Source organism: Euleptes europaea, chromosome 14, assembly GCF_029931775.1.
Source record: "Euleptes europaea isolate rEulEur1 chromosome 14, rEulEur1.hap1, whole genome shotgun sequence".
NCBI lineage: Eukaryota > Metazoa > Chordata > Lepidosauria > Squamata > Sphaerodactylidae > Euleptes > Euleptes europaea.
The window spans coordinates 43,324,155-43,348,935 of NC_079325.1; the positions used below are offsets into that span (position 1 = coordinate 43,324,155).

General features: G+C 45.2%; 1 protein-coding gene across 1 annotated transcript in view; it reads left to right on the plus strand.

Annotated features, from left to right (window-relative positions):
* The first annotated feature begins 5,058 nt into the window (after positions 1 to 5,058).
* CACNA1B (calcium voltage-gated channel subunit alpha1 B) overlaps positions 5,059 to 24,781 on the plus strand; it is a 414,377-nt gene continuing 394,654 nt past the window's right edge. The window contains exons 1-2 of the mRNA XM_056861029.1: positions 5,059 to 5,151; positions 18,577 to 18,716. Coding sequence (XP_056717007.1) covers positions 5,059 to 5,151; positions 18,577 to 18,716 — 233 coding nt within the window. The remainder of the gene's footprint in view (positions 5,152 to 18,576; positions 18,717 to 24,781) is intronic.

A 24,781-nucleotide genomic window follows, 5' to 3' on the forward strand; every position in this document is an offset into this window, starting at 1 on the left:
GGCTCGCCTTCCGCTCCCCGGGCAGGGCTTCGGGGAGGAGGCAGGAGCCGGAGGGGGCGGCCGCCAGCTCGGGAGGAGAGGGGGTCGGGGGGCGGGCGTTGCGCTCCGGGGGGCTCGCAGCTGCCCGGGGGCTGCAAGGTCCCTTCGGCTGCAGCCAAGCGCAAGGAAAGGATGCTTTTGCTCCCTGCAAGGTCTTGAACATCGCCTAGCGGGGAAAGCTTGACGGCGCCCAGCCCAGCCTCGCCCCTGCAAGGCGGCGGCGGCGGCGGCTGCTTCTTCTCGCCCTTCTCCTCTTCCTCCTCCTCTTCCTCCTCCTCCTCCTCTCGCCCTCCTGCCTTCAAGGTCCAGCCGCCGCCAGAGCCGCAGCCAGCCCTCGCCAGGATCGCAGCAGCCCTCGCAGCAGCAGCAGCCGCCCAGCCAGCCTCCCTCCCTCCCTCCCTGGCGCTGGGATGCGTCTTCCTCCCCTCGGCTCGGCTGCCAGCTTGGAGTGCGACGCCGCGCCTGGAGCACCATGGCTCGCTTCGGAGACGACCTGCCCAGCCGCTATGGAGGCGGCGGGCCGGCCGGGGGCGGCGGGGGCGGCGGGGGCGCCGGGGGCCGAGGCGGCGGCGGCACCCGCCAGGGACCCCCGGGCCCGCCGGCCCAGCGGCCCCAGGTGTACAAGCAGTCGATGGCCCAGCGGGCCCGGACCATGGCCCTGTACAACCCCATCCCGGTCAAGCAGAACTGCTTCACCGTCAACCGCTCCCTCTTCATCTTCAGCGAGGACAACGTGATACGCAAATACGCCAAGCGGATCACGGAGTGGCCATATCCTTGCTTGCTCGTGGGGGGGGGGATGGTGGAGGGGAGGGGGAGGGAGGCCTCCGGGCGGGGAGGCGCCCAGGTGGAGGCTGAGCATTCCACCTGGCCCGGAATGGTGCAGAGTCCCGGCCGGCCGGGCGCTGGAGACGGGGCGGCCGCCCATCTCCAGGCGTGGCGCGGGGGCGAGCCGGCGGGGTGGGGGGGCGCCTTCCACGCCGGAGCTGGGTGTGACCGGCGCTCGGGCCCCAGCCGGACGCGGCTCTCTCCAGCTGTTGAGCGCACGAAGCTGCCTTGTACTGAATCAGACCCTTGGTCCAGCCAAGTCAGTATTGTCTGCTCAGACCGGCAGATGCTCTCCAGGGTCTCAGGCGGAGGTCTTTCACATCACCTGCTCGCCTGGTCCCTTTAACTGGAGATGCCGGGGATTGAACATGGGACCTTCTGCTTGCGGAGCAGATGCTCTACCACTGAGCCATGGCCCCTGGTCCATCCAAGTCAGTATTGTCTACTCAGACCGGCAACGGCTCTCCAGGGTCTCAGGCGGAGGTCTTTCACATCGCCTATCCGCCTTGTCCCTTTAACTGGAGATGCCGGGGATTGAACCTGGGACCTTCTGCATGCCGAGCAGATGCTTGACCACTGAGCCACGGCCCCTCCCTGTTACAATCAGATGCGCCTAGACGTGGTGAGAGAGGGGTCCGTTTAAACGTTGGCTTCTGGAGCAGTGAGGCTGACTGTCCTCCAGGGACCAGGGCAGCATTCAGAGGCGCCCTTGCTCTGACAGCAAGGATCCTCTCTTCTCCTCTGGAGCGTGTCCCTCCACGGGAAGCAGCAAGTTAACTCTTCCCTTCCCTTGAAGTACTGATCCACTCACAGGTGTGTGTGGTTCCTCTCTTCTTTGCCCTTTCTGAAGCCGTGCCTTTGACATATCTCAAGGCTGGTTTTCCTGGGGTGCGTTTCGCACAGCGTGCTCTCCTCCCCATCGTGTTGGCGCGACTTGCCTTTTTGCACCATAAGTAAGGACTTTAAGTTGTTGCCCACCACAGAAAGTCAGTTCTTTGCCTGTTTGTGGCTGTTTCCCATAACAAATCTTGTGTCAAAGACTGGGGACAGTATAATGGAAAATCTGACTCCAAAAGTGCTGGCAAGACTCTTGCTTTGTTTTTGTATCCCAGTGTAGTGCCAACTGGGTTCAGTGAGGCTCTGTTTTCATTTTGCACATCTGGCTATGGCACTGTAGAAGCAGAGCCCCGCTGTGGATTCCTGCATAGTCTTGCTAGTTTCTGCTTGTTCATTCCATTAGTCAGACCCTTGTAACATCAGGATACCCTGGGCAGAGTTGGTGAAGCGCTTGGATCCGTGGTCTGAGAGACAGGTGGTGAGAGATTTTTGCTTATCCACCAATGGAAAGCTTTGGTTTGCTTCATTTTTAAAAAAGCCGTTAGAGTGTGTCAGTTCTGGTATATTCCTTTTTAACAATATTGCAAGTTTTTTGTACCTGCCACCAATGCTGATTTCTGACCAGAGGAGGGGCTGCGCTCTGCCAAAACCAAGTGTGAAGTATAGGAAGAGTTATATACTGAGAGGCATGCACATTGATATAAATTAGCATGAACAAAATTTATAGAGAAGGTGTAGTTCTCTCCCCCTTGCTCATCTGTGATTTCAGCAAATAGGTGTATATAAAAGACACTTGTGCCTATTTGAACCAAACTCACAGGTCAATGAAGGCATTTTGCTGTCAGGCCAGAGCCTTTTGGCTCTTTCTTGTCTAGGAACATCTGTCTATGGAGTGGGAAGGGCAGAACTACACCAGAAAGAGTGGGTTCCACTTGATAATGCTTGCCCTTTGCATCCCAGGAAGCTTAATACATCCCCTGGACTGGCTGTATCAGAAACCACTGTTGTAACTGCTAGGTGTTGTAGTAGTCTGGATCAGGAGTATCTGAGGGGGAGGGGCAGGGGCTCAGTGGTAGAACATCTGCTCGGTGTGCAGAAGGTCCCAGGTTCAATCCCCAGCATCTCCAGTTAAAAGGACCAGGCAAGTAGGTGACGTGAACGACCTCCGAGGCCTGAGACCCTGGAGAGCCACTGCCAGTCTGAGTAGACAATACTGACTTTGTTGGACCAAGGGTCTGATTCAGTAGAAGGCAGCTTCGTGTGTTCATGTATCCGAGTCTTCATTTAGGGAAAGGTGCACAAGGCTAGCCAATCTCTGGAAGACTTCCTCCCTTTCACCCTTGTGCTGCACGCCATTGGGTGTGGAATCCTTTCAGCAGAATGAGCCAGTAAAGAGTCTTCTAACTTGTGCTTTAGGGTTAGGTTGCTAAGGAGTCTCTCGCTCTCTGCGCGTGCAAGTGTAAACGTGCATCGGCTGATCTGCACCCGCCGTACTCTGCACACAGCTTCCCGGGAGGGCTCTGTTGTTTTCTTTTTATCTGAAGCCACATAGCTAATAATCCTCATAGTACAGCAACCAGCCCTGCTCTTAGCAACGCTGCAAGCAGCTCCCCCTTCCATCCTCCTCAGCTGACGATGTGTGTTTGAAGGTTGTGCGGGGAATGCAGTGATAGGACAAATAGAATCCATTGATAGCTGCATTAGCGTTATCAAGTGCATAGGAAGGAGAAGCCCTCTGTATCGGGGTGTTTAAAGACTGCTGCAGGCAAGCCAGGCCGCGAAGACATTGTGGCAATTAAAGTTTTGCACTTCGTAGGGCAACCTTTTTGTTGCATCAGTGGACAAAGGTGATTGTGAAGTTCAGAGTCTGTTCAGTCGTGCACTGTTTGAAAGACATGCTCGATTGGGGGTGAGTGAAGGGGATATTTCAGCGCAGAGATCTGGGTGTGTGCTAGCGCATCGATGTGCCTGTGGGGGTTGCTGGTGCAATATTTAAATCAAACCGTGCCCGGTGCCCGGGGGAGCTCTCCACAGTACTGAAACACTTTCCTGCCATCTGGGCTTCAGCCTGGAATCGGGCAAGGATCCAGCAATGCACACGCTGCAGAAAATGAAAGAGAAAGGCCACATTATATGAAATAAGAGCCACACTGGAGAGCCACCATGGTGCAGTGGTTAAGAGTGGTGGTTTGGAGCAGTGGACTCTAATCTGGAGAACCGGGTTTGATCCCTCGCTCCTCCACATGAGTGGCGGAGGCTAATCTGGTGAACTGGGTTGATTTCACCACTCCTACACATAAGGCTGGCTGAGTTACCTTGGGCTAGTCACAGCTTTCTCAGCCCCATCTACCTTACTGGGTGTCTGTTGTGGAGAGGGGAAGGGAAGGCGATTGTAAGCTGGTTTGATTCTCCCTTAAGTGGTAAAGAAAGTTGGCATATAAAAACCAACTTTTCTTCTTCTTCTCCTTCTTTCCCTGTGGAAAGCAAAGTAGAGAGCCCTGGAGATCCCACTCCACATGATGGCTTCGTGCACGGGCATTGCCTAGTGGCAAAGAGCATGAGCAGTACACTGAGAATTGCCCAGTTTTATCGCAGCGTAGCATTGTGTTGCCTTCTAAGTAAGCCATTGACTTATGCTGTAAATCCTCCATCATTACAGGTAATCTATTTTACTAGATGGTAGTCAGAATTATAGTCTATGTAAAAACATCCTGAGCCTTTGGGGGAAAACCCTACGTAAATACTAAGTATTGTTAGGCATTCCGTGCTAGGCATTCTATGATAGGATTCACATTTTGGGTCTTCTGGATTTCTGATTTGTGTATGTAGCAAGCTGTTAAACAACCAATGTGTTTCTTCCAACAACTTTCCTGTGAGGTTGGCTATTTATTACCATTTCACAGGTAGTGGAATTCAGACTAAGAGGGTAAGTTGGAGACTCACACAGTCAGCATAATTGAACTAGAAAATGTATTTCTTTTCAATCGAACCATAAATTAGCTAGGCTTAAATGGCAGTAGCTAAAAGGAGTTACCAAACATCTTTCTCCAAAGCATAATATTTCCCATCAATTCATTGTACTCGTTGAAATATTCATGGTCTTGCCTAAATATGTTTGGATTCTTTAATTATAACAAAATATAATTTAGAGCAGAGAGATGATTTGGGCAGCAGATGATGTTACCAGAGTGTTCTGAAAGAACAAATTCCTTATGGGACTTAATGCTGATAGACACTTTTGCGAGAAGTTTGGCAAATTCCATTTACATATTAGTTTTGATCAATTCAGTCATGTGAATGAGTAATGTTGTGGACTTGTTTTCCTTAACTATTGCCTCCACTCCATTCGAATATATGATCTTGGCTACAATTATAGCTAATTGTATTGTTTTGGCTCTGGAGCAGCACTTACCAGATGGAGACAAGACGCCCATGTCTGAGAGGCTGGTGAGTATCCTTTATTTGGTTGTTTGCGGAGGGCTGGATTTCATAACAGGATGCAACTTGAAGCAAACCACAGCTCCGATAGTTCCCCTCTTCTTGTGGAAGGTAGGAGTCTGCTGGGATCCCAGTAGTTCAGCTCACCCTCCTTCCTCCTCATCCTTATGACTAAAGGCAGGCAAGGCCCATAGTTCTAAGTTTCCCACCAGATGAGGAACTCATCCCACACTCCTTTGTCTTCCTTTCTACCTCTACTGGAGTCAGCAGAATGGGTCAGTTTGTGTGTGTTAAGTGCCATCAAGTTGCTTCCTACTCATGAATCAGTGTCCTCCAAAACGCCCTTTCTTTTACAGCCTTGCTCAGGTCTTGCAAATTGAGGGCCGTGGCTTCCTTTATAGAGTCAACCCATCTCTTGTTGGGTCTTCCTCTTTTCCTGCTGCCTTCAACTTTCCTAGCCTGATTGTCTTTTCCAGTGATGCTTGTCTTCTTATAATATGTCCAAAGTATGACAGCCTCAGTTTAGTCATTTTAGCTTCTAGGGTCAGTTCAGGTTTGATTTGATCTAGAACCCACTGATTTGTTTTTGTGGCAGTCCACGATATCCGTAACACTCTCCTCCAATACCACATTTCAAAGGAACCAACTTTCTTCCTGTCAGCTTTCTTCATTGCCCAGCTTTCACACCCATACATAGTAATAGGGAACATGATGACATGAATTAACTTGATCATGGTTGGCAGTGAAACACTCCTTACACCTAAGAATTTTTTCTAGCTCCTTCATGACTGCCCTTCCCAGTCTCAATCTCCTTCTGATTTCTTGGCTGCAGTCTCCCCTTTTGGTTGATGATGGAGCCAAGGGATAGAAAGCCTTGAACAATTTCTATTTCCTCATTGTCCACCTTAAAGTTGAGCACTGGAGTTTGTACTGGAGGCTTATCCCTTGAAGATCGCATCCTGTAACCAGATCACTCAGGACCTAACTACACATTATTAAGTCCTGGTGTTCCCTGTGTGTCTGCCCAGCTCCTGTCAACCAGATGTGCTCCATGTCTTCCATCATTGGAACTTAATTCCCAGGCATGTGTGATCCATATTTGGATTGGGACCATGATGCACAGGGAGAGGGGGCTGAGGTCTTCCCATCTGCCCAGTTTTTCTGATCTAAAACAACCCTGGGGGGCTGGTGTTTGTATCATTGGGGAAATTTACACGTAATCTATCAGTACACTTACATTTTCCTAATGAGGCAGATAGCTCCCCAGGGCCATTTCAGGTCTGAAAAATCATGCAGGGGATTATGGCTTAATCCTCCTCTCCTTGCTTGCCATTGTCTTCATCTGAATCGGGTGTCCACACACCTGGGAATTATTTTCCAAGCATGGTACTCCTAGAGCATGTCAGCATGTCTGCTTGATAAGACCAGGGCAGACACCTGTGGGACACAAGGGACTTTTTTTGGGGGGGGGGGTAAGATCCTCAGTGACTGGCTTGTATGAATGAGCCATTGAAGACCAATCACCCTTCAATGTGTGTTGACTTCCTTGCAGGGGGTTGCTGGAAGGTTTTGTGGATAGTTCAATAGGATCATTTTTTTGTTTGTTTGTTGGGGAGACATCTCTTAGCCTTCATCTGTTCCCCGATCAGCTCTCAAAGCCCTGCATGCAGCAGTCACAATGCCATTCTGCCAAGAGAAAGTTAACTTGTCAAGGTAGCAGTGTCTTACAACTAACTCAATTGATCACTGCTAGCATTGCTGTTGGGTCTCCCTGTTTATTTCATAGTGTATTTGCATAGGTGCCTGTTCCATTATCTGGTGCGTTCTTGGCAGTGGTACCACTGTGCTCTGAACTGGACATATTACAGTGCAGTAGCAGTACCGCTCTGCCTTCTCAATATCTGGGTATTCAGTATATCTCCAGCATTGTTCTTCATAAAAGCACCGTGTGAGGTAGGGAGGGATGCACTTTTGAAGGCTAAACTCCTTGGATTTACCACATTCCGTTCAAAAGAGAGAGAAAAACCAGCTCACAAAGGAAATAATTTACCAGCAGGCTTTATGGTAATGAGGTAATTATAATATTTCAAATGCAAAACAGAACAATTTTTCGAATGATCTCTTCATTCCTTGTCAGCCTAAGGAAAAATAAGCAACGTGGATGCATTTTTCTTGCTTTTAAAACACTTTTGGAATGGCTTCCAAGGTGAATTTGAGAAGATACTTCTTTTTTACAACAGGAGAAAAGAAACCTGATCACTTGTTCTCCTTGGTGTATCTAACCATGCCGTCCTACATAGAGTTACATCACTTTGAGCCCATTGATTTTAGAGGGCTTAGACTGGAATAACTCTATGTAGGATGGCACTTCAGATCTTATTAAATTTAGTAGGAGGACAGCAGTTGAGAAATATAGGCAGCATTCTGCTGCATGTTTTCTAGCAGTTCACAAGCTGTCTAATGAAGTGCCTTGTTTTTCGGTAACCTAGCCTTGTATCAGGGCCACTTCACAAATGTGTCTGAACAGGAAGAGTATTTCTTGTAAAGACTAAAGTCCTGCATATCTACTACTTGGAGGAGAAAGAAAAGTGCAGAGTACATTGAATTCAGTCCATCAAAACTGCTGATTGCTGGGTTTTGGGGTGTTTTTTTTATAGCTTTTTTGGGGTGCATACTTCCTTGGCTTTTAAATTGGAGAGATCAGACTGCACATATAGTTTCACATTTAGCTAGGTTTGTATGTTTATACTTATATCCTGCCTTTCTTCCATCATGGCAGAAGACACTGATTTCTTATTTAGGATTGCATAACTTCAGTAAGGTTGCCGCATCATGCACCTACATACTCCTGAGACTGCACAACCAAGCCTGCTAGCTGGGGCCATGATGCTTGCATTGCACCCCCATGTTACCCCCCAAAGAGACAACAACATGTGTAGAGTGACCCAAAGTTCACAGCTGAAATCTAATTGTCTATACATCTGAGAGCCAGCATGGTGTAGTGGTTGAGAGCGGTGGTTTGGAGCGGTGGACTCTAATCTGTAGAACCAGGTTTGATCCCCCATTCCTCCACATGAGTGGCATACTCTAATCTGGAGAACCGGGTTGGTTTCCCCACTCCTACACATGAGGCCAGCTGGGTGACCTTGGGCTAGTCATAGCTCTCTCTCAGCCCCACCTACCTCACAGGGTGTCTGTTGTGGGGAGGGGAAGGGAAGGTGATTGTCAGCCGGTTTGATTCTTCCTTAAGTGGTAGAGAAAGTCGGCATATGAAAACCAACTCTTCTTCTATGTGTGTGTGTGTTAAATGCCGTCAAGTCGCTTCCGACTCATGGCGACCCTATGAATGAAAGTCCTCCAAAACATCCTATCTTTGACAGCCTTGTTCAGATCTTGCAAATTGAGGGCTGTGGCTGCCTTTATTGAGTCCATTTATCTCTTGTTGGGTCTTCCTCTTTTCCGGCTGCCCTCAACTTTTCCTAGCATGACTGTCTTTTCCAGTGACTCTTGTCATCTCATGATGTGACCAAAATACGATAGCCTCAGTTTAATTATTTTAGCTTCTAGGGTCAGTTCAGGCTTGATTTGATCTATTCTTCTATACTAGGCTTAAAAATGAGACGATTACGAAGGTTGCATGCTCATTTGTACATATAAAATGCCTATGGTCTCTCATTTGTTTCAACAACCATGTTATCCCTTCCCACTGTTTAATTTTTTTTAACATAAAGTGGAAGGCATATGTAGGAAATACCTGTGGCTGATTTACTACTTAAGCTCATGAACTGCTGAGTATACCAGCCACATTATTCCTAATGTAATATGATGATCATATCCCACTTCCTTATTTTCTAAACATAATTTGTGATAGTTATTTAAGGAGACAGAACAAGGGAAGTTGGATTTTATTCCTTACAGGACTATCTAGTCTTCCTTGACAAAAGTTGGGCCAGTTATCATTTCAGGCTTGACTAGATTCATCTGCAGTTACCTTTCTTGTTTCCAATCCTTATTGATAACCAGCCTTTGAGGTGAGAGGAAAAGAGGAAGAGTTACTAACATACCGGTAGCATACCGGTTGCTTCAAACTTCGGTACCATTTTATCCAGTGGAACAATATATGCACTGAATATTTGTATGCACTGTCAGTACTACTTGTCAACACTGTCAAAAACCACTAAAAATCTAAAGAGTAGACATAGCATTTAGTGACCAAGATACTAATAAGGGCGAAAATGCACGGTCGCTTTAGCCTCCTTTATTCCCTGTTTCAGCCAGGATTCAGCCAGGATCGAACGCACATTCGGGGCGAAATGCATGTGTTCGATCCTGGCTGAATCCTGGCTGAAACAGGGACTAAAGGGAGGCTAAAGGGACCATATGTTTTCGCCCAGTCTGGAATTTCTGATTTGAATCTAGCCTCTGAATTCATTAAATGACCTTGGAGAAGTCACAGTCTCTCACCCCCCCCTTCATGTGTGTGTGTGTAAAGTGCCGTCAAGTCGCACCCGACTCATGGTGACCCCTTTTGGGGTTTTCAAGGCAAGAGGCTAACAGAGGTGGTTTGCCAGTGCCTTCCTCTGCACAGCAACCCTGGTCTTCCTTGGTGGTTTCCCATCCAAATACTAACCAGGGCTGACCCTGCTTAGCTTCTGAGATCTGATGAGATCAGGCTAGCCTGGGCCATCCAGGTCAGGGCCCCCCCTTCTTAGCTGCTACCTATTAAAAGCCTTTCTCAAAGAGGACTAGAGGTAGTGGTTGTGAGAATTATAATACAGACTTTACCATAAAGGGCTGCTGTAAGAATTACAATGAGCAACAAATAGTTTCATAAAATATTAGAGGAACAGGTTTATTGTCAGATCGTAATAATGTAGAATGATCATTCCTGAATTTCTGCGTCACTGTTATGCTAAAGTTACCTTATCAGTACATGTAAGAATAATTCTGTAGTATATTTGAATTCATTTATATTGTTATTATAGTTCTATACTGTAAATTTATATGTGTATTTAAAAAAAACACTGGAACTTAATTACAATATCTAGGTACTGTGTTCATGAGAATTGGCTCTCTTGGGACTGTACCATTTCAAAGTGCAAGAGAAAACCCCATGATTAAATGCTCGTCTGGGTTTAAAGTGCCCTCAAGTTGCAGCCAACTTATGGTGACCCCTTATGCAATTTTCAAGGCAAGGGACTAACAGAGTTAGTCAATGGTTTGCCATTGCCTTCCTCTGCATAGCAACCCTGGTATTCCTTGGTGATTTCCTATCCAAATACTAAGCAGGGCTTACGAGATCTTACGAGATCAGGCTAGCCTGGGCCATCCAGGTCAGCGGGCACATTCAAAAATCAAAGTACAAGCACACACTATTGGCATCTAGGAGTACATGAGGGAGAAACTGATTCATATACTTTCTTTATGAAAAGCTAGTTTTCCACAGGCAGGAAGATTGTGACATGGAGAGAACATTCAATCATACGATTTCCCCTACTGACATTCCAGCAGGGCTTGTATCGTGATTTTCCTTAATGTATAGATTTGTTAGCAATTGCATAATTGGGTCAAAAGCTAGGATACCAAAGAGTGATTGCTCACGTGTGATTGAAACTGCAGAGCTGCTACCTATTAAAAGCCTTTCTCAAAGAGGAAGACTAGAAGCAGTGGTTGTGAGGATAAAGAAATGGTTTGCCAGCGCTGGTTTTAACTAACATTAGGACAGTTTGTATTTGATTCCGTGTATTTTTAGTATATATTTTTAAGCACCAACTTCTCTGGCTAGAAGAGCCAAATTTTGCTTCCTGAACAAACAATGCAAATGAAGTAGATTGCATATATTCATGTTTTGTATAATTATGTTAACTAGGAGGAGGGAGAAGATGATGCTATGCATGGCACTGAAGCTCTACTGCCCTTGAATGTAAGGCTGCTGCCCATTGTAAGGAGGAGAGGAGACCAAACTGGGAGGGTTCTGGTCACTCAGGGAGCCTGTGGAAAGGGACAAGTCATACTTATTACCTTGTTTTCATGTGATTATTAGGTTGGGTCTGGGAGCTGTGAGGGAAAAGCAGAAGGAACCTTTGTTTGGAGGCCCCGGGTGACTCTTGGCAGCCTGGTGCCAGTCTTTGAATTTTCTGGATAGCAAATTTTATGGAAGATGCATTGTCTAGAGGTAGCTATGCTGCAACACTGTCCCCTCACTCAGTGGATTCTGGATGCTCTCAAGAACAGCAGAATGGGAGGCAGACCTGTTTGATGATGGAGGAGGCACAATCTACCAGGAAAGTCCAGTTTATTTCAGTGACATGCTTCTGACAGATTGTGCCCCTCCTCCAACACAATTATTTGGTGCCTACCAGGGGAAATCTGTTTCCTAAGGTTTTGACTGGAAATAATATAGAGCTTTCTTGCTCATGTTTTTAAATTGCCGCTTATTGTTCTGCTGTCTTGTTTGAGTTCCAGTTAATTATTTTTAGTTTAGTTTTAGTCTAGTTAGTTTTTAGTGATGTGTGTGTGTGTATGTGTGTGTAATTAAAATAAATAGTTAATTAGCGCTTTCAGGTAGAGAGACAATGAGGTAGTGTGTGAGAGAGAGATTTCCACTGCTTATGTATATTTGAAGGCAGGCATTTAATTTATTGTGTTGATTTAAAACATTTTTACTCCAGCTGTTACTTGAAAGTTTTCCAAGACAGCTTTCATAAAATACAAATAAAATTAAATACATCAAACACCAATGCAACTAGCAGAAATGACAATATAAGACCAAGGAAGGTTGAACCGTATCGTTCAATTAAAAAGACTGAGATTATGAAACTATTTTTGCCTGTTATCTGAAACTCGAAGTAGGTGCCAAGTGTGCATCTGTTCCACAGCTGGGGCACCATCAAACAACAAAAAAGACCCCATCTGCTGTTACCAGTTACCACCTACCTGACCTCTGAAGGTGATATGGCAATAATGAGTGGGCAATTTCATATGGGAGGTAACTGCATGCAGTATAGTTAAAGTGTATTAGTTTGTGCTGAGCTTTTATGGTTAATTATAAGCATAGCACTGCTTTCTAACTTAATCCTTTGTGGATTATGGCCATTGGCAATTGCAATACAACATAATATATGAACAAACTCCAACCTCTTGAGTAAAATTACACACAAACATGTCTCATTCCTGTTTCTAAATTAATCATCTATGCATCTTACAGTTACATACATATATACATATAACCTTTTTTTGGCATAAATAGTTATGGTCCTGAGATCAGAAATAACAGGTGTTTCATAAAAAATTACAATCAGTTAATATTTAGGATTGAATCTTAACCTTAGCCACTTCCACCAAAAACTCCTAGCCATGAAGTCATTCAGCAAGAATTGACATATGGTTGTTCTGTAAGGGGCCATCAATTTGCTAATGAAAGGTAATATAAATTTTTTTGTGGGGTTCCTCATGTAAATGACAATCTAGGATAATGTGTTGTAGGGAATCTGGCTGGCCCATTCCTCATGGACAAACATCTTACAGTTATGGAACTGGAGATATTTGCTAAACAACTTTTTGGCTGCCACAGCAAATCCCATTTTATGTGTAGTGAACTTCTCAGTGCTTGGTAGCAGAGAGAAGACTATGGTATGAATGTCCTAACCCTTGTAAGGGCCTAAGGATGAAGAGAAGACCCTCTGGGACAGCATCAAAGGTAATGCTCAGTATCTTCCTCCACACCCAAGCAACAGTTATCTAAAGGGATGTGTTAAAACTATAGGCTGGTAAATGCCTTATGAAGGAAAAGTTAAGAAAAATTACACCTGAAAGTTCAGCAATGATTGTGTCGTATTGCTGCTGAGATAGGCTAAAGAGTGGCATAAATGACAGAGCCCTTCCCCCACCCCCAGTAAAGGGATTTGTGCTTTTGGCATGCATACCCAGCAAGTAGGCCATGTTAATGATATTTAGAACCAGTGACTTAGCTAGAAATATTGGTGCTGTTTGGAAATAATTATATGAAATCTGAAACAGAGAAGGACTGATTATGTTCTCCCGAAATGGAGAAGAAGTGGGTGCCATACAAACCTTGGGTCAGCTCCAACATTTACCGTGAATTCCTGAGGGGAATGCCTGTGCCGGGCTTAGGAGGCAATGCAGCAGTGCTGCTTCCTAAGGAGGTTTAGGCCCCACTGAAGCCTCCGCCTGGCGCCAAAAATCTGTGCAACCCTTATAGGGTTGCACGGGAGATACGCCACCTAAAAGGTGGCATATCTCGGCCTCAAAAAAGGGGGCGTATCTCGGCCTCAAAAAAAAGGGGGGTGTTCTCAAGCCATTACGGCTTAGGAGGCCGCCCCCAGTCCGGCACCGTGACATCCCGGGAATGCCGTCTGGGATGCTGCGGTGGCCTTTGCCGCCGTCTGTACACTGGCGGAAGGCTCCGTCGGCATCCGGGCCTTCATGCCGGCGTTGGGGCCACAAACGCTGCCGTATGCTGCTCGGATGCTGGTGTTGTGAGCCCCCGCGCCAGCGCAAGCCTTCACCAGCCTCCAGAGGCCTTTCGTCCTGGCTGCCGGCACGGCTCAGGAATGCACGGTAAAATGTTGGCATTGTTCTTCTTTAGCCGTGCAGTTGTATCTCCTAGAATCACTCCCGCTTTGCCAGGACACCTCACCTGCCTATGTGCATCATCCATCAATCTGCCCTTCTCTGAGAAGGAAACAGAGCACATGGGCCTTGATGTAAAAAAAAATGAAAACAAAAATCCTGCAACAGCCTTCTCGTTTACAGGGATGTGCTGCTTGTCGTGCAAAGACTCTATTTGCCTGGCTTTTGCAGATGATTCTGACATGGCGGCAGGGCATAGCCGGTCTCTCCCTTATTTAACATGACAGCTTTTTCACTCAGCTAATGGATCTTGTTCTTTAGTCTAACCACAGGCACTGGAAGCAGCAGTGCGTGAGCTGCTCATATTAACCTCTGTTAAAAAGGAAGGGGTTTTTTTGTTTTTTTGTTTACAGCATACCTAAGCCTAACAGGATGGCCTTCTAGTGGGAGGGGCTGTGGCTTAGCAGCAGAGCATCAGCTTTCCATGCTGCATGTCCCTGGTTCATAGGGTTGCCAACCACCAGGTCGTAGCTGGAGATCACCTGCTATTACAACTGATCTCCAGCCGATAGAGATCAGTTCACCTGGAGAAAATGGCTGTTTTGGCAATTGGACTCTGTGGCATTGAAGTCCCTCCCCAAACCCTGCCCTCCTCAGGCTCTGCCCCCAAAACCTCCAACCAGTAGCAAAGAGGGACCTGGCAACCCTACTGGTTCAGGCCCCGGCACTTCTAGTTAGCTGGTATTCTCTGCCCCAGATTCTGCCAGCCAGAGAAGACAGTATTGAACTAGATGGATCACTGCTCTGAGTGGATATCAGACAGTTTTCTGTTTCCACGAAGGCCAACAGACACTTCTACAGAATAAGCTGAGAAAACTGACGAGCTTCTGGAATCCCATTTTGCTTTCGAACTGGAGAGGGTTTACATCAGATGCAATTAATTTATTTTTATTCCTTAATATATTTATATCCTCTGGGAAAAAATGTCAGGGTACCCGCTAGAGTTTCCAGGTCCCTCCTTGCCACCGGTGGGAGGTTTTTAGGGTGGAGCCTGCTGAGGGGGGGGGGTTTGGGGAGGGGAGGGACTTCAATGCCATAGAGTCCAATCACCAAAGCGGCCTTTTACTTCAGGTGAACTGATCCCTATTGGCTGGAGATCAGTGGTAATAGTGAGAGATCTCCAGCTAGTACCTGGAGGTTGGCAACCCTAATCTGGGCTGATGCTTGCAACCACTGGGGTTGTAACAGTGGGGAATGTAGTTTCTAGAGAGCCAGTTGTCTGCCACCACCCTCCATTATTTCACAAATGAATAGGGACACGAATCTTGCATTAATAACAAGGATAAATGCCTGATAAAATTGAAATTGTTCAAGACTTTCTATTCCTTGGCTCCACCATCAACCAAAAGGGAGACTGCAGCCAAGAAATTAGAAGGAGATTGAGACTGAGAAGGGCAGCCATGAAGGAGCTAGAAAAGATTTTGAAGTGTAAGGATGTGACTCTGGCCACCAAGACTAGATTAATTCATGCCATCGTATTCCCTATTACTATGTATGGGTGTGAAAGCTGGACAGTGAAGAAAGCTGAAAGGAAGAAAATAGATTCCTTTGAAATGTGGTGTTGGAGGAGAGCGTTACGGATTCCGTGGACTGCCAAAAAAACAAATCAGTGGGTTATAGATCAAATCAAGCCTGAACTGACCCTAGAAGTTAAAATGACTAAACTGAGGCTATCGTGCTTTGCTCACATTATGAGAAGACGAGAGTCACTGGAAAAGACAATCATGCTAGGAAAGGTTGAAGGCAGCAGGAAAAGAGGAAGACCCAACAAGAGATGGATTGACTCAATAAAGGAAGCCACAGCCTTCAATTTGCAAGATCTGAGCAAGGCTGTCAAAGATAGGACATTTTGGAGGACTTTCATTCATAGGGTCACCATGAGTCGGAAGCGACTTGACGGCACTTAACACACACAACACACAAATGCCTGAGAAACCTCCGCAAAACACATATTACTGCATATTGCTGAAGGTTCTACTCTGCCAGGAGTATGTTCATTTACAATAAGTTGTCCTGTGCTGATTTAAAAGCAAAGAGGGTGTTGTTCTTCTGGTTCAAGGTACACTGGAAAAACCTAATTGTCCCAACAGTGTCATAATAGTTCAAAATAGACTGATTGCTGCAGTATGCAAAATAGCAGGCTGTGCGCATGATGCTCTTGACAAGATGTATCCACCCACCCATCCACCACACTCAGAGATTTCACTTCTCGAGACTCTGTGTAAGAAGCCGAACTATGAAGAATCACAACTCTAACAAAGCATCCTCATGAAAGGCAAAAAAACAGACTAGGAAATAGTTACTGGTAAATAGAGACAGTTGGAGTGTAGGCATGCTGCACAGGTTTCAGCTTTTGGCAAGCCGCTACAAATGCTCAGAAAAATGACAACTGCAGCAGTGTATCAAAACTCAATCCAGCCTGTGGCAGCAGCATGATTTCAAACTTGCAACAGTTTCTGAATTTTGAGCAACAAGATACTGGTGGCCGACTTCAGTAATAAGAATCTGCTCATCAAGCCGTCTGCTCATTGGTGTAAAGTTAACAGCACAATCCTAAGGGGGTGGTTAGTTGCGTCATGGCTGGGGACGGTGCAGGCCACAGCACAGCTGCGCTGCCTCCTGGGTGGTTTGCTATATCATGGCCAGCAAACTGAACAGGAAAATTCCCTGAACACTTGTGAAACTGCTTTAACACAGTTTCATGGGCTGCGCAACCATTTTTGTTGGCATAAATTCATGTCGGCAAAAGGGGGCGTTCCTGGGGCAAAAGAGTTCAGGGAGTTGACTGATGCCAGCCCCACCCCCAAAATGCCCCCTTTGTCGCTGGCGTGAGTTCCTGCGCTGGTGGTGCGCTACAGCTGCGCGCTAGAGTTGCCAACCTCTTAAGTATACAATACAAAAAGGGGAGTGGTACCTGGAACACACATATATTTATACATAAAAAGTGCCACTGAGAGCCTCACAGTTTACTTAGGGTCCACCTGATCTGCCCTAGTATCAGCTACTGTTAGGGTTGCCAAACATAGGGTTGCCAACCTCCAGGTACTAGCTGGAGATCTCCCGCTATTACAACTGATCTCCTGCCGATAGAGATCACTTCACCAGGAGAAAATGGCTGCTTTGCCAATTGGACTCTATGCCATTGAAGTCCCTCCCCTCCTCAAGCCATGCCCTCCTTAGGCTCTGCCCCAAAAACCTCCTGCCGGTGGTGAAGAGGGACCTGGCAACCCTAATCAGCACCCATGAGTGGCACTGCCATGCTGCTCTCCAGTACCGGCATAAGTGGCCTGGCACCGGCATAAGTGCCCATTTTGATGGCGCAAGTGGCATTTATGCTGGCACTGGGGTCATGCTGCCTCCTATGCCCATTGACCCTCCCCCCCTTAGGATTGCATTTGTACAGCTACAAATGGGTGCAAGATTGCAGTTCCATTTTAGGGCATAAGTGGTTTTTCTTTTCACAGAAGAGGAGGTAAGATATTGTGCAGGCTTGTGGCTCTGACACAACACTGCTCATACCAGTAGACTGTTCACATGAGGTGTGCATATGTATGTATGAATGCACACATGCATGTTTATGGGTGCAAGCTGCCCACTGGCAAATTAGAACAAACTCAGATATTTAGCCTGTGTGCTATGTTATTGAAGTCTGATAAAGTAGAGAACCAATGTCAAACCAACAAAGAAACTTCTGGATAACACCAGCCAGGACAGATATTGACGATTTCTAAACAAGCAAATTGTTTTTTAAAAATTAAATTGGATTCCTATTTTTTCCCAAAAAACTCTTATGTTGCTTTAAAAAAAAAGCTGGTTTAAATGTAAAACTGCACTTAATGCAAACATCTCTCTTAAATCTAAACGTTTGACCCACTTATGAATTTATGAAAGGCTGCTTTTCTGTGTAACAAAAACCCTGTAAAGAAAAATCTTGCAAAGTGATAGTTCATAAACCTTCATTATAGCTTGATAGAGCAACTCGAGTGGGAAGTGTAGTAGTTAGGATGTTGGACTAGGGCTAGAAAGACCCAGATTTAAATCCTTTCTGAGCCATGAAGCTTTGTGGGTGGCCTTGGTGGGAGTCATTAGACTCACCTACCTTACAGCGTTGTTGTTTAGATCAAATGAAGAATTTTTTTACATATAATAGCATGTGCTTTATTCATGGCTACTAGGAAAAATGGATGCTAGTCATGATACATACCTATTCTCTCCAGGATCAGAGGACCATGCTTATTATCTTAGGTGCTGTGGAACACAGGCAGGATGCTGATGCAGTTGTCTTGTTTGGGGGCTTCCTAGAGGCACCTGATTGGCCACTGTGGAACAGACTGCTGGACTTGATGGACCTTGGTCTGATCCAGCATGGCTTTTCTTATGTTCATAGAGGCATAGAATCATAGAGTTGGAAGGCACCACCAGGGCCATCTAGTCCAACCCCCTGCACAATGCAGGAAATTCCAAGCTACCTCCCCCCCTACACCCCCAGCCCCTTACCATTTTTTCTATTATAGAGTATGCATACCTTTCAGTATTTCTGTAAGGAAGGCCACTATTGTTATCCCTATATTGCAGATATGGGGTTTGGCTGGAAAGCATGGCTTGCCTGTCTAGTTAATTTGTGATGGATTTGATATTTGAACTAGGTGTTTCCTGATTTGCCGTTTAAGCTTTTTGCCAGCACACTGTATCAGGTGTCCTCCAATAACGTGTATTGAATGCTAGCACATATGGAAGTATGGTTCTCTGTCTTTCATGCCATCCTGTCCCCCTTTCTTTTAGGATGATACTGAGCCATACTTTATTGGAATTTTTTGCTTTGAAGCTGGCATAAAAATCATCGCGCTGGGGTTTGTTTTTCACAAAGACTCTTATCTTCGAAATGGCTGGAATGTGATGGATTTTGTAGTCGTCCTCACCGGGTAAGTGATTTCCTTTTCTTTTTTTCTCTGTTGCTCTTACTCATTTGGTGAGATCAGTTGCTTTGATGTGTATTGTCAGAGAGGTGAAGGCGGGGGGACAAGATGTTGTTAAGGTTTATAACAAATCCATATTAAAGACCTCTACTTTTAAATAAGAGCTGTTGTGATAGTGAATATGGCTTGCTTTGTTTTTCAAGAGTTTACTTCTGTGAACTGTCAATGGAGCTTTGTAAAGGCTTTTATACAATAATGTCTTTTGAAAACTATGGAACGATTTTTGAGGCTGGAAGTGTTTTAGAAAACAATTGGGATGGACTATATGAAAAAAGATCAAGGTTTATTGTGGGGAATGACAATGTAACTGTAGAAAAGAGAAGGGGGAGGTGGCCTGTGGATTATGTAAAGTGGAACTTGAAAGCAGTTGAACAAAAGAGAAGAATGGCGCACAAGACCACGAGCAACACCGTTAGGAATATTCCAGTCATATTAATGGTGGTTGACTTCTGAATACTATGGCAAAGGAGAGCTTTTACGCTTGCGAGATGCTCTGCGTTACCTTCGGCAATTTTACAAGGGAGATTTAAGAAGCTACCAATCACAGAACGGGTGTGCCCTTGTAAGTCGGGGGAATTGGAGTCTATAGAGCATGTTTTGCTCAGGTGCTTCTTTCTACAAGGAAGCTCGTTGTAAATTAATCATCCCCCTACTCAGCCAAATCACAGTCAGCTCAGATGAAGGGAGAATTAAGAGTCTCCTCTGGGAAGGGAATGCCCAGATGGCAAAACAGGTAGCCAAATTTTGTGCAATTGCATATAAAGTTCGACGCCTAATGTTGGGCAATTGCAATTAGATTAAATCATAATTTGGTCAATGTTAGTCTATAATAAATTATTTGGAAATTTTAATTAGGAATGTTTTTGGTTGAGCGGCTGTAATTTTTTACCTTTTGTATAAACGATAAGTGTGTTTTACCGTCTTATGCTGCATTATGGGTAGGGCATTTTCAAAGAAAGGGGAGAAATTGCATCTTCAGGGTTATTTCCCCCCATCCCTCAAAAACGTTCAGTCTTCTGGTTTTGTATATAGGCTATCTGTTGGCTAGCCAGAGATCATGCATTAATGTTTACTAATACTTTCTTGGCTGCGGGGTCATAAATGAAGATGTACTATTATATTGGAGGTGAAATATGGACCCTTTATTGCTATGCAGGTTTTTTTGCATGTACTGGAAGTGCTGTTTGATCTTTGAATATAATTGCACAATAGCCATTTGATTAGACAGCTGTAATAAGGAGCCTTGTTGCTGTCATCAAACACAAGCATTCTTTTGAAGTACGAGACTGTTAATGTCAGGGCTTCTGGCTTCCACTGATGATTCTCGCTGGGATGTATTGAAATGATCTTGTACATGGACTTCCTACAAGGCAAGCAGCAGGGGGAGGACTTTGTATAAACGCAGAGAGTGACATTTCATGGCTGAGGCCCTCCGCAGGGAAGAGGTTGCACATATACCTTTCAGTACTGCTGTTTCAAGTTGCAAAATCGAGAGCAAAAGAAAGCAGTGATTTCCCCCCACCCCACCCCCCAGGCATGGCTGAAAGACCAGAAAATGTAAGCCTGGTTCACAAACAAATATGAGAATGGTCAGCATGGTGTAGTGGTTAAGAGAGGTGGTTTGGAGTGGTGGGGTCTGATCTGGAGAACCGGGTTTGATTCCCCACTCCTCCACATGAGCGGCGGGGGCTAATCTGGTGGACTGGATTTGTTTCCCCACTCCTACACATGAAGCCAGCTGGGTGACCTTGGGCTAGTCACACTCTCTCAGCCTCACCTACCTCACGGGGTGTCTGTTGTGGGAGGGGAAGGGAAGGCGTGGTTGTAAGCCAGTTTGATTCTCCCTTAAGTAGCAGAGAAAGTCAGCATATAAAAGCCAACTCTTCTTCTCCTCCTCCTCCTTCTCCTCCTCCATTGAAAGGTGTTGTCTCTGAGTTGACACTCAAGTGATAAAAAGTTTGCCTGTGGTGTTGAATCTATGATGTGTTGTTTGTACATGTAAGTTAGCATACTAGTCCACAAGTGATGAGTTAACCAGCCCGTAGAATTCAAACTGCTAAAAAAAAATTACACTGGAGTTGGACTAAGTGCAATTTGACAGACTTCTCTGTGATGAATGTGCAGTCCTGGATTCAGTCTTTCAAAGGGCCAGAGAAAAAACTGAATTTGAAAAGAGGATTCCAGACATGAGAAGGAATTTTTTTTAATGAAGTTTTGTTAGTGTGAGTCTTTTTATGGTTACCTACACATAAAGGTCTCTGAAAGGTAAGAATTTATACAATATTCCACCTGATTTAGCCTCTGTCTTGCTACTTTGGCACTGGACGTGTGGGAAAATGATGCTGGCGAACACAATGAAACCACCTCTCTGGGTCCATAACTAACTGGTTTTGTCCCTTTCCCAGCTGTGTCACAGCAGCATAGTTTACATCATATGTGTTTTCACACAGTAATGCCTATGTTCAGTCCTGAGAACCTCTAGTTAGAAGTATAATAGACTGGAAAGGACCCTTGTATGAAATAGTGGCATAGCCAAAGCTGGGCTAGTGTTGAGGTTCCAGGTCCCACCTCTCCTCCGACGGGAGGTTTTTGGGGCAGAGAAGAGGCAAAGATCACGCGCACGTGGCCATGCCTATGCAATCGCATCACTTCTGGTTTACACTCAGAAGTGCCGCATCGCAAGGGCCTTTTACCACTCAAACTGGAAGTGGTAAATGCATTGCAAGGGTGTAAACCAGGTGTAAACGCACTACAAGGGGCCTTTTACCACTCAAACTCCCAGTGGTAAAAGGCCCGTTGTGATGCGGTGCTTCTGGGTATAAACCGGAAGTGACGTGGTGTGCAGGTGCACAGGCACGCTTGCTTGCCGACCCTCAGCTGGTCGACGGGCAGCCGGGTGGATTGGCGGGGTTTTGCCCGCCACCACCAGGCACTTGGTAACTCTAGCTAGTGTTGTTCCACCAACTGAGAAAGGGTGGCTAGTACATAGAGCATCTGCCTGCCAGTGAAGCATGACTTCCTCAAGGCTACATTGTCAGTGGCAAGATTTGTTTCAGTCCTTATATCCCTCCAACACTAGATATATGCTGCTCAAGATCAATTGATCAAGGAGCTTCTAAGGGATAAAAGGAAAGGAAGCATGACTTGTTAGCATAAAACAGCTTTCTAGGTTTATGAAGCATATAGTGCCAGGGTAGTATAGTGGCTAGTGTTTCAGACTAGAATCTGGGAGACCTGGATTCAAATCCCCACTCTTTCACGGAAGCTTGCCGGGTGTCCTTCGGCCAGTCACTCTCTCTCAGATTAACCTGTCTTGCAGGATTGTTGTGATGATAAAATGGAAGAGGGAAAGAATAATTTTATAAGCCTTTTTGGGGGCACCATCACAAAGGAAACTGGGTAAGAAATATTTAAATAAATTGAATGTCTCCCTTTGAAAATGTAAAGAAGATTAACCACCAGCTATATCTAGTAGGAATTTTCAGGTCTTTATATACTTTAATTTCAAGTAAAGGAGGGTGCTACACGAGGCAATTTGAATGTACATCATAACTCTTCCATACACACAAAATTTATGGATTGCTTCTTGGAAAAACATACTGGCTATTTGGGCATCCTTGGTTCTCAACCGTCCAAGCAAATTTTCCTCAAGATCTCCTTTTTGCAGAGAGCTATTAACAAGGGGATTTGGTTGGAAAGAGATCAGCATGACATCTTTGACTAGGCAGAAAATATTTGGCTGGCCGTAACAAACCTGATTATTTCTTAAAGAGATTTTTTTTTTGTCTGCTGGAAGCATATATCCAATTTTGATTGCCTTTGCAAGGTGGCAATGGGCCAATTTGTTTCCCCCCCAATATATCCAGCTGTGAGAGATAAAAATGGCAGAATGAAATTATCTGAAACAAGAAGTTTGTTGCGGATGTGGCATTTAATGCATCTATGCCATCTTGTTTTTAACTTTGAGTTACATTCAGCATAGGTTACATTGCATATAAGTTCAGTTACAGTACAATGATATGGCATTGGTGGAATGTTGCTTAATCTATAAAAGGGTTGCCACAGCCAAAGTTCACGGCAGATCTTAGAGACTCCACCTATGGTTGCCAGCTTTTAAATAAGTCCATCTAGCAGTCCCTTTAATATCAGTTTGATCTGCAAGCAGTTGTCAGTTGATGCTATTTTGCTCCATGCCATGAAAAGCTTCAACTGCCCATTTCTAGTCATTAGACTTCTTTCAAAGGGACAAGGCATTTTTCTCCTGGCCAATTGGTTAACTTGGTTCTGCTGTGGTTGAACTTTTTACTACCATGAAGACTTGTCAAGATTGAGTGGATTCTGGAATATCCTTCTGACATGCTAGACTTCACTACACATGTGCAGAAACCTCTGGCATGTCACATGGCACTACCAGTTGATAAAATCAGCCCCACCCCTCAATTTTAGAATGGATCCATTTTTGTTCCAGTCCTAGGGTTGCCAGGTCCTTCTTTGCCCCTGGCAGGAGGTTTTGGGGGCAGAGCCTGAGGAGGGCGTGGACTTCAATGCTATAGAGTCCAATTGCCAAAGTGGCCATTTTCTCCAGGTGAACTGATCTCTATCAGCTGGAGATCAGTGGTAATAGCTGAAGTACTCCAGCTAGTACCTGGAGGTTGGTAACCCTATCCGGTCCTGTCCATCTCTATTATTGCTGTGCTATTATTGTGAGTAGATCTAAGTGGCACCTGATGAGAATTGTTGAGAGAAGAATGTTAATGTTCTTCAATGGCTGTGAATATTTCCTTCCTCAATGGGCACTAATTATTAGGAGATGGTCTTCTGATAGTTCTGTTGTTGTGTGTGTGTGCTTTCATAAGGTGGCTGCTTCCAGCTTGGGGAAGGCAAGTATGTGTGAGTGGGTATTAACAGGCAGCCAGTTTGGAACAGAGAAAAAAACATGCAGATAGTTTTTATTTGGCTGGAAAGCAAAACATCTTGGGGTGGGGGTGTTGCTTTCTCTGTGCTTATGACATGGGATACTGAGTCTGTTGCCTTTATAGGAGTGCCTCTATCTCCACTGGTGCTGTATTTGTAAATAAAGCAAAAAAATTTAAAAGACATGTTTCTGTGCTTTCTCATTCCAAGGAAACCAATCCAGTAGTTGGTTCTCGTAGGTTATCCAGGCTGTGTAATCATGGTCTTGGTATTTTCTTTCCTGACGTTTCGCCAGCAGCTGTGGCCGGCATCTTCAGAGGAGTAACACTGAAGGACAGTCTCTCTCAGTGTCAAGTGTGTAGGAAGAGTAATATATAGTCAGAAAGGGGTTGGGTTTGAGCTGAATCATTGTCCTGCAAAAAGTAACAAAGGTAATGTGCTAACCATTGTCCTGTAAGTATCAAGATAATGTGCTAATGAGGGTGTGGTATGTTAATATGGAACCATTGTATCCTGAAGTGATCTGTTAATGTGTGAAATCCAAAGCTAATCTGCATGGATATTGTTGACTGTAGTCTTTGTTAGTCTGGAGGTTTTCAAGACAGGAAGCCAAGCCTTATTCATTCTTAATCTCTCTTCTTTTCTGTTAAAGTTGTGCTGATGTTTATGAATTTCAATGGCTTCTCTGTGTAATCTGACAAAATAGTTGGTAGAATTGTCCAGTCTTTCAGTGTCTTGGAATAAGACCCTGTGTCCTGTTTGTGTCAGTCCATGTTCAGCCACTGCTGATTTCTCAGGTTGGCCCAGTCTGCAGTATCTTTCATGTTCTTTTATCCTTGTTTGTATGCTGCGTTGGCCCTGGGGAAGAGGGGGTACATGTAATTATAATTATACTTCCCACAATACTGTTGCTTTTGTTTTATAGCTCCCAAAGGCTAAGACTTGGGTTTTCTTATAATTTATGGTAAGAGATTCAGATTTACAAAAATCGGCCAGTCTCCCCAACGCTCTTGTCATGCCAACTTGGGTATGAGACAAGATCACAACATCGTCTGCATAGAGAAGCAGAGGGATACTATGCTGCAAGATTTTAGGAG